General features: G+C 40.3%; 1 protein-coding gene across 1 annotated transcript in view; it reads right to left on the bottom strand.

Moving 5' to 3' along the window:
* cracr2b (calcium release activated channel regulator 2B) overlaps window positions 1-15,781 on the bottom strand; it is a 164,623-nt gene that overhangs the window by 28,308 nt on the left and 120,534 nt on the right. Inside the window, exons 11-12 of the mRNA XM_041196657.1 lie at window positions 8,708-8,787; window positions 2,786-3,068 (exon numbers count right to left, since the gene is read on the bottom strand). Coding sequence (XP_041052591.1) covers window positions 2,786-3,068; window positions 8,708-8,787 — 363 coding nt within the window. The remainder of the gene's footprint in view (window positions 1-2,785; window positions 3,069-8,707; window positions 8,788-15,781) is intronic.

Below are 15,781 nucleotides of genomic sequence, written 5' to 3'. Positions count from 1 at the left end.
TTACACTGAAATTGATAAACCCTATTTTTTCAGGTGAGTTTAGTGCGCATGTGCCAGGTAAGTACAGCAGCCTGACACAATTCAATGTATTTTAGTGGTTCTCAGTAAGATGGCATTACCATGCAGCTTCTGGAGAAGCAGGACAGCTCAGGCAGCAACTTCTTGGTTTATGCATTTAATTCTGCATGTACAATGCACGTTATTTGCCACTTATCAGCCCAAGCCTGAATGTTGTCCAGGTCTTGCTGCACGTGCTTCAGTATCTAAGGATTTGTGAATGGTGCTGAGCATTATGCAATCATCAGTGAATGTCCCATCTCTGACATTATGATATAGGGATGGTCATTGATGAAGCAGCTGAAGGTGGTTGGGCCTAGGACACTACACTGAGGAACTCCTGCAGTGATATCCCAGGACTGAGATGATTGACTTCCAACAACCCCAACCATCTTCCTTTGTGCTGGATATGACTACAACCAATGAAGAGTTATCCCCGATTCGTATTGCCTCCAGTTTTGCTTAGGCTCCCTCGTGCCACATTCGGCCAAATGTTGCCTCAATATCAAGGACAGTCGCTCTCACCTCAAGTTTGGCTCTTTTTTATATGTTTGGACCAAGCATTTATTGCCTATCCCAAGTTGCCCTTGAGAAGGTGGTGGTTAGCTGCCTTTTTGAACCGCTGCAGTCTATGTGTTGTAGATATATCCACAGTGCTGTTAGGAAGGGAGTTCCAGGATTTTGATCCAGCAACAGTCAAGGAACGGCGATATATTTCCAAGTCAGGATGATGAATGACTTAGAGTAGAACTTCAAGGTGGTGGGGTTCCCATCTATTTGCTGCCCTTTTCCTTCTAGATGGAAGCGGCCATGGGTTTGGTAAGTGCTGCCTTGGTGAATTCCTACAGTGCATCTTGTAGATGGTGCACACTGCTGCTACTGTGCATCGATGGTGGAGGGAGTGAATGTTTGTGGAAGGGGTGCCAATCAAGCTGGCTGCTTTGTCCTAGATCGTGTCAAGCTTCTTGAGTGTTGTAGGAATTGCACTCATCCAGGCAAGTAGGGGGTATTCCATTACGCTCCTAATTTGTGCCTTGTAGATGGTGGACAGGCTTTGGGCAGTCAGAAGGTGAGTTACTCTTCACACAATTCCTAGCCTCTGACCTGCTCTTGTAGCTACAGTGTTTATATGGCTAGTCCAGTTCAGTTTCTGGTTAATGGTAAGCCCCAGGATGTTGATAGTGTGGGATTCAGTGATAGTAATGCCATTGAACATCAAGGGGCGACGGTTGGATTCTCTCTTGTTGGAGATGGTCATTGCCTGACACTTGTATGGCATGGATGTTATTTTTAACTTGTCAGCCCAAGCCTGGATATTGTCCAGGTCTTGCTGCATTTGGACATGGACTGCTTCAGTATCTGAGGAGTTGAGAATGGTGCTGAATATTGTGCAATCATCTATGAACATCCCTACTTCTGACCTTATGATGGAAGGAAGGTCATTGATGAAGCAACTGAAGATGTTTGGGCCTAGGACATTACCCTGAGGAACTCCTGCAGTGATGTCCTGGAGCTGAGATGACTGACCTCCAACAACCACAATCATCTCTCTTTGTGCTAGGTATGACCCAGCCAGTGGAGGGTTTTCCCCCTGATTCCCATTGACTCCAGTTTTGCTAGTGCTCCTTGATGCCACACTCGGTCAAATGCAGCCTTGATGTCAAGGACAGTTACTCTCACTTCACCTCGGGAGTTCAGTTCTTTTGTCCATGTTTGAACCAAGGCTGTAATAAGGTCAGGAGCTGAGTGGCCCTGGTGGAACCCAGGAACAGCTTGTCTCAGGGTGGCACAGCTAGTTCTGAAGCACAGGTCTTCAGTACTACATTTAGGATGTTTTCAGTCTTTGCTGTGTCCCACTGAACACAGTCATTTCTTGATATCATGCGGAATTAATTGAATTGGCTGAAGATGACATCTGTGATGGTGAGGATCTCAGTAGGAGGCAAAGATGGATTATCCAAAGGGCACCTCTGGCTGAAAAGACTGAAGTGGAGACGAGTGGAGAAGGGAGCAGAGACGGGGAGCAGAAACAGAAAATGGAGACAGGGAGCAGAGATGGGAAGTGGAGAGAAGGACTAGAGACGGGTGGAGAGGGGAAGTGGAGGTCAGGGCAGAGAGGAATGGCAAGAAGTGACCAATGAAACAACAGTGGAAGAAATTAAAACCTTATTAGAAGGCCATTTTTTATACAAGGACATTTTTTTCCAATCTCAATTACAGCAAAAGAAAACCAGTTCAATAAATTTCAATAATCTGTTTATTCAATCCAACACTACATACCAAAAGGCACTTGACCATTAAATGGTATCGTAGATATACAGCATTCTTTTTACTAATAGATAACCAGACAAAGGACATGTCTCAAAGCTTTCAAGGCAAGTATCCATTGTATGATAATACATCAAGCTATGTGTCTGTTATAGAATTATAATATTTTGGGAATCCTGATATATCTCCTAAACACAATGGACAACACTAAAATTTGCTTACCTGAAATTATGGACTCTGCAGAACAAATGCAAACTTTGAAATATCATACATCTCTAATCATATTGAATTGCTACTTCTCTTCTCTCAGTGGGAGCTTTATTCTGATCTCATTTTTTTTGTGGTGAACTCTTGCTGAGCGTTAACTCTGAGGCAAATGCTTGCTTTCGGCTCAGGGAGCGCTGGAACAGTAAATTTAGGAACAGTGGTCAACTTGTAAAGTATGGCTGTCCCTACTCACCGCTGTTTCTATGCCAATAGGCTGGCCTCTGGGTGAAAGTGGAGCCTCACCCAATTCTTCTTCTTCTTCTTCTTCCGAGGTGTGTAAAGGTAGTCCACCTACCCTGCAGCCTGCAGCCTCATCTGGCGGTCTTTGGTCTTCTGTCGACATTGGACTGCATGGCCCTTCAGCACCAGCATTGTCTGTGCCTGTCTCCTTGGATACATATTTACAGTTCTTCTTGCTGGGCTCCGATGTCACTTCCTCTGTGGTGATGAGAGATTGATCTGCAGCAACGAGCTGTCTGCGCAACAGTCCATTTGTCACAGATACAGAAATAAATACAGCAAAATCAAAAAACAACTGACGGCAAATTTGAGTATTAGTCCCAACCAAAATCAAAAACATATTCCATGCAAGTAATTTAAAATAAAAGTCCAATTAAACATATTTATTCCGAACGATTTTTTGCTAATGCCAGAAAATTCAATTTCTGTTTTACAAACGATACATCCATGATTAAGGGTGATTTGACTATGATAGTTTTCACAGAAAGCTCATGGGAAACTTAAAGTATTTTGAAAGGGAATGAATGTGTGCCATCATTGCTTGCTTAATTAAGATAACAGCAACGATGGACCAAGAAGAAAATGAAAAGGAAGCAGGAGTTATGCAACCAAACTAATTCAATACTTGGGTGGCATTGAGGTAATATTATTGGACTAGCAATCCAGAGGCGCAGATTAATGTTCTGGGGACAAGGGTTCAAATCCCACCACAGCAACTGTTGGAATTTAAATTAAATTAATAATCTGGAATTGAAAAACAAGCCTCAGTAATCATGACCATGAAATCATTGTTATAAAAACCCATCTGGTTCACTACCGTCCTTTATGGAAGGAAATCTGCCATTCTTGTCTGGCCTGCATGTGAGTGCCAGTCCACAGCAATATGACTGATTCTTAGCTACCCTCTGAAATGGCCCAATAAGCTACTTGGTTCAAGGACAATTAGGGATGGGCAACTAATGCTGGCCCTGCCAGCAACACCCACATTCCACAAAAGGATAAATAAAATACTACATTTACCTTAGAAGAAACTCATAGAGGATCTCAAATTACCCATAGCTTCCTAGCGTAATGCATTCATCTGAAATTACTCTTCAATGTTTTAGCCTAGAGGTGAGAACATTTATTTTAAGTGGATTAATACATCTCATTGAAGTAACAAAGTGGAAAATTCCAGAGCCAAGGGGTGTTCCTTATAAATTGATAGGTTACTTGCAAATTCTAACAGCTGAAAATGATATCGAAAAGCTAGGAATTCTGAATCTAGTCCTCAGTCTACCTGTTGTTTAATATTGTTGGTGATATTCAACCAACTTAGAAATGAAGTTAGTCATTCATCTGAAAGCAGGACATTGATCCTGCGAAATTTTACCTCAATTTATTGTGTATTTTAAGAGCAGAGCAGGGTAACAGTAGCACATTTTGGACTGGCTGATTTTTCTGCTTATGGTTTATGGGTGTCAGGTGGGAGGGGACGGGAAATGGGTGCACATTTTCCAATCCATCCAATTTCTTGTTCTGGGTGGGTGAGGGCGGGGGCAAGTGCACTATATGGAAATTATATATACACATGCGTATATATAAAAAAGTATGTAAATAGCAAAGCTGCATTTAAACTTTAGCAACACCCTGAACACCTTGGCCTTTGTTGCGACGGCAGCAAGGCTGGGGAGGACTAAAGTTTTGCATTCAGAAAACCTCCCAGGCCTACCATGCACATCTCTATTCCAGTTTTTTAAAATTCTTTCATGGGCTGCTATGGTGGGATTTGAACCCATGTCCCCAGAGCATTAGGCTGGGCCCCTGGATTACTAATCCAGTGACATTACCACCATCTCACCATAGTTTCCACCAGACTTCCTATGTGGGCCAAGAAACCACCGACCGACCTCCAAGAATGGAAGATCAGTCACAGTCAGGCCGGAACCTGCCATAAAGGGGATGCACCCAAATTCCAAGAAAGCAGAACACATGAGCAACTGCATCTATTATGGAATTTTGATTTTCAGTCCTAATTTTGGATTAATTTAAATTTCAGGCATTTTACAATATTTTGATTTTACAGAAGTTAAAATTAAGAATCAAAATGTAACTAACAAACTGCCTTAAAAAATTTGAAATTATAATATTTTACAGAACAACTGTATTGGTTTTTCTAAAATTGAATTTCCTGAAGAAAAATTGCACAGTCATTTCATTCAAATTGACATTTATTAACAAAGGTTTAACAGTTCACTGCATTAGTGAGATGCAGGGGAATTTTCAGACAATGTAATATCTGGGAACACCAGAAAAACTTTATTCTAAACAGCATTGGCCAGGATGAGCTTGGGGAATAAATTCAACCTGATGTCACTTTTGTTACATATGAAACTTTTCTCTCTTACCACCCATACTCCGCAAGTGACTGAGGTGTCCTACTGTGCCTCACAGGCAAGTCAGGTGCTAGGTTCAATCCCTAATCTACACCCAGTTAGCCAATGTCAACTTAAATGGTGAATGAAGCTGCTACAATTGTGTCCTTGGCTCAGTGTACCTAAAGCAAGTGTAAGGCATCAAGGGAAATCAAGTACAGCAGCTGTTTATGAGTATGCTCCAGTGTGCCCTTGTAAGAATCAGGTTTGGTCATATTACCATGCTCAGTCACTATCCTGCTGCCTGTGGTTCTCTGTCTAGCCCAAGTTCTAACATTCATTATTGTAAGAATCTGCTGACAAGGGGAGTCTTACACGCCATTTCAGCATTAGATAAAGACCCCTTTTTTAACATGTCAGATGGGAGCAGAACGAGGCACCGAGCGAAAACCTATCGGCTAGAGTTTCTACTTATTTGTAGTTGAGATAGAAAGTCCAGCCTATAAATGTTAGGGATGGAAGGGGAAAGAAAAATTTAGTTAATTCAGTTTGAAGATTCAGGGTGAGATACCTGGCAGTTGCAAACTCAATATATACCCAACCCATATTGTAGACAAGATGGATGAGATAACAAACCTTTTCATTTAAAGTTTCAGTGATACTATGTTAACAATTTTAAGAATTGGTCAGAAACCAGCAAACCTGTCTGCACATCAAGGAGTTTATAGAACCTAAATAACACTGCAGCACTACTGTAAAAACTTCCAGTGACCTAAAGATCAAATTCAGGAATGGAGTCTTGCCCTATACTAGTCAATCCTGCTGTCAGATCTTAAAAGTGAAGAACAGCAGTGCATCTTTGGAACCTAAAGTCTTCATGAAAAGCTCTTAAGTCATCTATGAGTTAGCTGCAGGGTCATGCATTCAATTTCTACCTACACAAAAGCAACCCCTACTCAATAATGTCACACTCCCTGCACCAATCATCTTTCATCTCCCTCAGAGCCAGATTGCAAATTCAGTGCTATTTTTTACATGATCCCATACCCACCTAATGTGGACTTAATCATGTCCCAAATTAGTTTCACTTTGGATCCTTAGCTATGGAAATCTTAGGAAGCTTTCATCCCATCTGGCCTGGATCTAAACCAAAAAGGCAAGGGCAGTGTACTAACTGTAACATCTAGTCTCAAGAAAAGTGCCTAGACCTGACAAAGAATCACACCTGAAATATTAACTCTTTTTACCAAAGTTGATATACATTTTCACCATTTTATGCTTTTATTTCAAAGGATAGAGTGACAGAGCATTTGAACAAATATAAAGCTGACCAGAGGAAGATGGCTTTGTTAAAGGTAAATCATGTCTAGCTAATCTAATTGAATTTTGGGGATGTCATTAATAAATTAGTCAAATTATTTCCTCTGATGGGGATCAAGAACGTCAGGGCATGATCTTAAGATTAGAGTTAGACCATTTAGGAGGAAAATCAAGAAGCATCTTTTCCACACAAAGTGAATTGGAAATCTGAAAATCTCAACCTCAAAAGGCTATGGGAACTGGGACAATTAGAAAAATGGAGCAGGTTTGAGGGGCTGAATAGTTTACTCCTGTTCTATGAACCTAAAACTAATGTATGTTGGTTTTCTTAACAATTCTTAAAATGTTGCATTAATTTTGTCACCTTTTCTTATCTTTTATGAAGGTGCTTGCTCTCATATGTCCCTTACCCAATTTAAGGATCCTTGTTTAAGGTTTCCTTGTGCCTACAAGTGCCATTCCCCAATAAGAAGGTGAAAGGGGAACTTACACTCCAGCTTGTACCAGAACAATTCTTGTACCCAGATTCTAGAAGCACCCAAGAACAACCTGGGGTCACGGTTCCTAATTTCCTTTGCTTTACATTTCACCCTTACAGCACTGCAGAGCTTTGGATCTTGCTGCGTTGGATCACGATAAACATGAACATATCTGACCACTTCCAAGTGCCAACTTTGTGGAGAGCATCTGCACCAATAACCATCTTACATTAAGTGATTTTTTTTCTCCTGAAAAGTTTGTAATATATTCACATGAAGAATGTTAGATGGTCTACAATTTTGGCACCTTGGTTACATGGTAAGCACCAAGCCTTTAGGAAACAGCGAGCCTACATGTTAGACAAAGGAGAGCCAATGGATGTTATCTACTTGGACTTTCAGAAGGCCTTTGACAAGATGCCGCACAGGAGGCTGCTCAGTAAGATAAGAGCCCATGGTGTTAGAGGCAAGGTACTAGCATGGATAGAAGATTGGCTGTCTGGCAGGAGGCAGAGAGTGGGGATAAGGGGGTCCTTCTCAGGATGGCGGTCAGTGACTAGTGGAGTTCCGCAGGGGTCAGTGTTGGGACCACAACTTTTCACTTTATACATTCATGATCTAGATGAAGGAACTGAGGGCATCCTGGCTAAGTTTACAGATGATACAAAGATAGGTGCAAAGACAGGTAGTATTGAGGAGGCAGGGAGGCTGCAGAAGGATTTGGACAGGTTAGAAGAATGGGCAAAGAAGTGGCAGATGGAATACAATGTGGGGAAGTGTGAGATCATGCACTTTGGTAGGAAGAATAGAGGCATAACTATTTTCTAAATGGGGAGAGAATTCAGAAATCTGGAGTGCAAAGGGATTGGGAGTCCTAGTCCAGGATTCTCTTAAGGTTAACTTGCAGGTTGAGTCGGTAGTTAGAAAGGTAAATGCAATGTTGGCATTTATTTCGAGAGGACTAGAATATAAAAGCAGGGATGTGCTGCTGAGGCTTTATAAGGCTCTGGTCAGACCACATTTAGAATATTGTGAGCAATTTTGGGCTCCATATCTCAGGAAGGATATGCTGGCCCTGGAGAGGGTCCAGAAGAGGTTCACGAGAACGATCCCAGGAATGAAAGGCTTAACACATGAGGAACGTCTGAGGACTCTGGGTCTATAATCGATGGAGTTTAGAAGGATGAGGGGGGATCTGATTGAAACTTACAGAACACTGAAAGGCCTGGATAGAGTGGACGTGAGGAAGATATTTCCGTTAGTAGGAGAGACTAGGACCCGAGGGCACAACCTCAGGGTAAAGGGAAGACCTTTTAGAACAGAGGAGAAACTTCTTTAGTCAGAGAGTGGTGAATCTGTGGAATTCATTGCCACAGAAGGCTGTGGAGGCCAGGTCATTGAGTGTATTTAAGACCGAGATAGATAGGTTCTTGATTGGTAAGGGGATCAAAGGTTACAAGGAGAAGGTGGGAGAATGGGGCTGAGAAACTTATCAGCCGTGATTGAATGGTGGAGCAGACTCGATGGGCTGAATGGCCTAATTTCTGCTCCTATGTCTTATGGTCTTATATTCATGAAATGTTCACAAAATAGGAAGTTATAGGAACATCTCATGCAATACTATGGATGAAGTAGCAGCTATTTTAGGAAACAAAAATGACTCCATCAACATGGGACACAATTCATTGCGTGCATTTATATTTGCATTGGCACGGGTCTAACCGTTTGACTGGCTTGTCTTCCACCAGGTAATTCCCTATCACTGAACCTCTCTTCAACAAAGGTTTTTTGCTGGGGGAGATCTGAAAATTAAAATAAATCCAAAGCAGTTAATCCAAGTAAATCTGCAATGGAAAAAGAAAGAAATGACATTAAATATTCTCAATTGACAATAATATGCATTACAAACCAAAACAGAAATCACTCTCAACATCCCAAAGCTTCTCACTGCCTATCTGCAGAATATTCAATCAATCAGTCACTTTTCCCTTTCCATTGTTACTGATCAATGGAGCAAGGTTTTATGCCACCAGAATTATTGTGCCTTTTAAAAAGGGCAGACAAAAAGGACACTGATGCCCATTATTGTTGTTACGTAAGTGGTTTTGCCAATGTTTTGAAACAATGACATAATGAGAATGGCATAAATCCTGTCAAAGTCTATCTTAGTGCAGAAATAGCATTATGTTGCTAGTCATTGTAAAGTTATGCTGCTCTTCAAACAATGGGAGGGACACGAAAGAGAAAGCTCCCACCATTTGCCATGTATGTGACAGCCAGTCCTTCTTCAAACATAGCTGCCAAAGGGACAGGTTTCACAAGGCACATTTGAGTGAACAATTTTCACTCGGGCTCCATGCTGCAATAGATTAAAAAAAAATTCTGCTGTGGTGACAAAGTCTCCAGAAATGAATTTGGCAGGACAAAGCTGAGGAATGGGAAGAGTAAATATTAAAAGAAAGTTTTCAGAGAATCCTGCAGCTTGGTTCTGCCTTCACTACAGTTCACAGATTAGTAGTGGAGATTAACACAATACAAATCCATACCTTAATTTCCCCTCCCACTGAAAAACAAAGGGAGAACTGTGGATCATGAAAAAGTCACAGTAACCAGTCGGCGTGAAGATTTAAGGAGACTAACAGCTTACACCAGTTTAAAGTTGTCATTTTATTCAATGTGTTTGGTTCTCTGGATTCCAGCATGATTATGCAAGTAGATCTGGGACAGTTTGGGTAGATGTTTGCTTTGAAAAAGCATCACCGTTCTTTCAAAAAAAAGATTCTTCGTAAGTGTGACCAAATGACATTGGCATGATCAGGGAGTGCAAGAATAGGACACATCTCCAAGCCACTGGCTCAAGGCCAACACTGGCAAATACCTGGACAACAGACTCATTGACTGGGAATGATACAGGGGCACAGAAGAACGATAGGATAAATCATTAGCAGCACAGGGTATAACATACAAAGAAAAAAACACAAAACAAATTGGCCCATTGCTGATAAACAGCTGTAGAAGAACAGCAGTGATGGAGATTTTGGGTTTGTTTCCCCCATTTCATAATCAGGGCATTAGAGGATTCAATAGCAAAATATTGCATATGCTGGAAATCTGAAATGAAAGCAGGAAATCTTGGAAATACTCAGCAGGTCAGGAAGCATCTATGGAGAAAAAACAGAGTTAACCCCTCAGGTTGTTAACATGAGTTCTGGCACATTAAAGGATAAAAGCTTCTTTTAAACACTTTACAATAAAGTACCTAGAGATGGCAAGAGTAATGACATCAGGTTTATTTTGCAACCCATCTAAATTTAATTTGCCTCCCAGGAATTAATGACGATACCCAACCCTTCAATTCTCTGGAAAATTCTCCATTTTAAATCAACATGCTGTTGGTAACATTTGAATAGAATCCCATTTGCAACTTAGTCATTGCTGTCCATTCATTATTCTATATATATAAAATCTTATGAATCCTCAATTAGATCCCAGCTTGTAATATGTTTCTGAGCATTCATTATATTATAGAGAAAATGGGCCCAATTTTATGTCATTCAAAATCCACCCACTTACACAGAGTTAAAATCAGACCCAATGTTCTGACTTCCCACTACTTGCAGAGAAATGTGCCTGTTGAAAGCATAATTTGGACTATTTGGCTATGAGCTGCACACAATTCTGACCATTAGTTTAAATGGCAAGAAAACAAACAAGAAAGTTCAGAAAGTTACCCCTTGTAAGTAAATGGATTCCAATCTATAACTTATTTAGTTAGTCATTATTTCATGGATAGACTTTTTGATCTTCGAAATGAGCAGGTGCCTTTTTAGAGCATTTCTCTCATTTAATATCTCATCTGCTTGGTGTTGAATCTTGTCTAACATCCAATTGAGTTGTTGTGGGATGTTTTACTACATTAAAGATGCTATATAAATGCAAGTTGCTACTGTTGATAATAGCATTCTATTGGAAACAGTTCAAGATGTTACAGTACCGCATGGAAACCGTGCTACAAGTGTGGCAAATTAAAACAAATATTACAAAGTTTGTAAACATAAAAAATCTTTATTATCAAAAGACCAGTGTATTGGGGGTTTCCCTCAAATAATTTTACACATTGAAGCATTCACTTATAAATCCTTCATCAAAATCTGTACATGTTTTGCAGTCCTATAGTTGTCTGTAATGAGTTGGTATTTTATGCAATGAAAAGATAATCAGTATAGTTTAAATACTTAATGTGTTATGGCTAGAAATTTATAACCTTTTAGCTTATACTATATAATAAACAGCTTTATTTTCATCATATTTGACTTCAGACTAAATCAATTCACCACCACTGAGCGTTGCTTGGGCCAGCAGACTTTGGGAATATTTTAACGTACCTACTTTGTTTATGATGGTTAAAGCAGATAATCTGTTCACTCTAGCAGGGGACAGAAGAGTTGGGAGGGTTATGGCAGGGAAGGTTAAAGATGTAATTCAGACTTATAAATATATAAGATTTGTGAGGTAGATTAGAGAATGTTCTTTATGTTGAGAGTCAGGAAAACTGGAGAAAGGATTGCAAGCAAAAGAGAACTGAAAAAGACACAGTGCCCCAAGAGAGGGAGTTCAAATCCTCTGAAGTTTGACATCACATAGTGTAATAGAGTTATGCTGTGTCAAATATGATTTATAAAAAAGTTTTCAGTAAACCCTGAAACTCTGGAGCACTTCACTAGAAAAACTATCTGGGGTTAAGTACATTGAGTGTAGATACTCGCCGCAAGGTTCTCAGAACATTTAAATTGTGACTAGCTAGGCAGAGAGCTCTATCTCTGAAAGTTGCTGGTGTGCAAACATCTGGTACAAGTTCATCTTTTATGCACTTCTAGGGGTCCTTCACAGTTGAATCCCTAGATTTTAATAAAAAGTATTGGCAGACAAATATTAATTAAAATATGCCCTTCCTCAGGGTGAGGGTGGGAATGAAGGAGGAGTTGTTGCAACTTCATATTTCCAGGAGCTACATTTCAAGAATAGGTCTTCATCTTTGGAACTCCTGGAAAAAATTCTTGTTATTGTATATAACTTGTTTTATTACCCTTTGCAGTTATTATAGATTCTTCGATCAAAATAATTGGCTAAATTTGGAAGTTACTCAACCTCCATTTGTGAATACTGCTGCAAGGAATTATTCAATTGACAACACACTTTGTGGAAGGGAAATGTCATCCTGTAATTCTGTCCCTTTAAGAAATGTGGATGCATATCCTGGTTTGATACTTTCTCTCTGACCTCATTCTGTTCTGTGTTTAAAGCCTTATTCTGAATTGTGTCTTTGATTCACTGACTGCTGTCGACAGCAGTCTCAGTTTCTGTCTGCATGGGGAGGAAAAGTTAACTATTTAAATGTTTAACTCTCTACACACTGAGTGTGGTCATTTACAGTCCTGGTAAAGTTTTCCTCAAAATTTCAGCATTAATTGTTGAATATTTTTGATGATTGGGCTGATAGCAGCCAGGGATATCTTGTATACACTGCTTCTTTCCAACTAGAAATATGTCGAGGATAGAGCTGTGTGGATGCTGCTGATGTACATTATTTTTGATCTATGAATCTATAATAACTGCAGAGGGCAAAAAAAACAAGTTACATACAAACACAATAGATAATTCCCCACAAGACACCGGTAGAAAATGAGATTTTTTTTTTCCGGGAGTTCCAAAGATGAGAATGTATTCTCGAAATGTAGCTCCTAGATCGGTGAAGTTACAACAACTCCAGTTTCAAGATAGCTAGTAATGGATTCCTACATCCTTCATTCCCACCCTTACACCGAGGAAGAGCATATTTTAATCAATATTTGTCTGCCAATACTTTTTATTAAAATCCCAACATTAAACTGTGAAATGGTCCCTAGAAGTGCATAAAAGATGAACTTGTACCAGATGTTTGCACACCAGGCACTTTCAAAGGACACTTGCACAGATAGTAAAGAGTTGGCAGAAACATTAGTTTTGGACAGTTGCAATTCCAGGTCCTGCTAAAATTCTAGAAATATGACACATTAGCAAATTCAGCAATACTGAACCTAGCCTCAGCTCTGCATATACCCTTTCTGATGCTTCTTAGAACAGAGGCACTGATACAGAGGTATGAGTGTGCACTTGAAGCCAGATTATGATCTTCCCAAAGATAAAAACAAAAAACTGCGGATGCTGGAAATCCAAAACAAAAACAGTATTACCTAGAAAAACTCAGCAGGTCTGGCAGCATCGGCGGAGAAGCATCTTCCCCGCCGATGCTGCCAGACCTGCTGAGTTTTTCCAGGTAATTCTGTTTTTGTTATGATCTTCCCAAGCTGTTCCCCATTCACAGTTTCCAAAAATAAAATTTCTCCTTCTGGAAACTGTTGGGAAGGTGTAGAGAAGTTAAAAATAAATGTTAAAAACAATTGTTCTTCTTGCAATAGTTCTTCAAAAACCCAAAATGTAAGAGAATAAAGTTGATACTATCAAGACCTGTTGAATATAGTTAGCTATCTTCTAGTGAAGGTTATCTACTAGGCACATCATTATGTGATTTAGTTTTCATTATTCTATCTTCCTCTAAAGGCTTATCCTTCATATTGAACATTCTTCCTCCTCCTTACCTATGAGGACCTTAAAGCACATATGATGGGTCACACAGCAGTAACACACAAGTCATGCAACAGGGAAATGGCCTGATATGAATTACATCCATCTAGCCCTGAAATGTCCCTTTTACAAACCCTGAAGTTATAGTTATAGGGCACTATATAAAAATACACGACCCTGCTTCACAATAGGAAATTGGGAGGGCAGTAAACAATTTGTTTAAACGAAGTAATGTATTGCCAGTGTCCACTCCTCCCTCACTGAAAGACTGTACATGGCAGAGTCACACTGATTTCAACCATTAAAATATCAAACAGGGTGAACTTGAGACAGGGCTTGAGCTAAAATCTGGTGGTAAACTATGAATAAGATCATTAAAGTCACTTCTTATTGCCAACTTCAAACCCCATAACTTGGTTTACAGCTGAAGAAAAGGAGAAAAGTAAGTGGGAGACAATTGAGCCCCCCTCCAAATAACAGGTAAATTGGGGGAATAGTTCTGTCATAATTAAAAATGTCTGGCGAACAAGTATGGGACTTAGAAGCTACAGTAGATCAAATAACAACCTATAGCTAATAACTCAATTCAGATGCCACATTTATGATAGCCACCATCAGCCTCTCCCTAAGCATAGGAAAATGATCTATTCTAGGCCCCTTGTGCCTAGAAAATAAAATATTGCAGATGCTGGAAATCTGAAAGAAAAAGAGAAAATGCTGGAAATACTCAGCATGTCAGGCAACATCTGTGGAGTGGAATAGAGTTACCCTTTCAGGCTGATGATGACTGGAAAAGTACAATTAGGGATGGGCAACAAATGCTGGCCTTGTCAGCAATGCCCATGCTTCATGAAAGTATATAAAGAATTTGGACTTTGTTTTCCACCTACCTTTCTACGTAAACCAAATTTAGTTACTTTTTCATGAATCCATACTTTGTATTGATACACCATTTTGTATGATGCATATAAATCATGCCACAGCCGTTCCCAACAAAAGATTAAATCAAGGGGGGCATGGTGGTAAGATCAGGACCTATCGGTTCAGATAACAAGTCTGATAGGCTCAACTTGCTAACAATGTTTGTGACGATTTGCTCTGCCTTTGTCCATCACATGATGCTTAAAAAGAAGTAAGGGAGGAAAAAGACCTGGGGTTCTAGTTTCAAGGAACAATCCATTCTGTGATATGAATCACCACGTTTTACTGTATGGTATACAGTTGCTACTTCAAAGAGAGAAACTTTTTCTGCCTCCAAAGAATCTTTGGTGGGGAAAAAGACTTGGATTCTGTGCCCTTGACTAGCAGTTGCCTTTACTTTTGCTTTACTCTCTCCCGTCTCCGGTCCCATCCTGATCTAGCTGCCATGCTATTACCTGGCTAGGCCTGCTCACATCACCACTGCCACTTCCCACAAGCAGACTCACCACGCACTGTCCCTGTTTCATTTCCTCATGGCGGGAACACCTGGCCCAGTGTACTTGTGTCCCAACAGCAAAGAGCTGGAAGGTAACAGCAAGAGGTGACTACCACATTGCCACCTGGAGACCAGAACTTTTCTGCCTGTCAGCAGCACCAGAGTTCAGGGCACAAATGGAAATAGCATTCTGGGAAGATTCCCTAGGGGACTTAGGACAAATGTTAAAAATACTTGACAACTCTGTAAAATACAAGATGGTTGCACGCTGTATCAGGGTGACCAAAGTGCAGCATGGCCCATACAGTGTGCAAGGTGCATAGGGACATCACAGCTGTGGTGCACACATAACTTCAAACTCTATGTTGTGGGTAGAGAACAATTGGGGAAACTTTGAGGGGACAGAGGGAGGGAGGGACGGACGAAAGCTTCCGAAGTTTGACAGGAAATCAAATTTGAACTGAATCATCATCCAAAAGTCATCCAAGAATTTGCTGGTGAGAAAAGCTGGATTTTAATGGCCCCTAATTATAGGGGGGGAAAAAACAGCCTATGATGCTATGTTATACAAAATGTCTAAATCATCCAAGAATGAACAGCAGCAGAGGCTCACTGGTACATTATCTGTGTCAATGTACTTTTAAAAAATATTAATGCACCTATCTTTTAACACCACCACCCCCATCCCCACTCCCCTACCCCAACTGGTCTCTGATAGTTATGCATGTTAGCCTACTTTATTGCCAGAATCTTCA

The sequence above is a fragment of the Carcharodon carcharias genome, chromosome 10 (genome assembly GCF_017639515.1).
Source record: "Carcharodon carcharias isolate sCarCar2 chromosome 10, sCarCar2.pri, whole genome shotgun sequence".
NCBI classification, from domain to species: domain Eukaryota; kingdom Metazoa; phylum Chordata; class Chondrichthyes; order Lamniformes; family Lamnidae; genus Carcharodon; species Carcharodon carcharias.
Note: the sequence above shows the minus strand (reverse complement) of the source record. Positions and strands in the feature narration are given on the sequence as shown.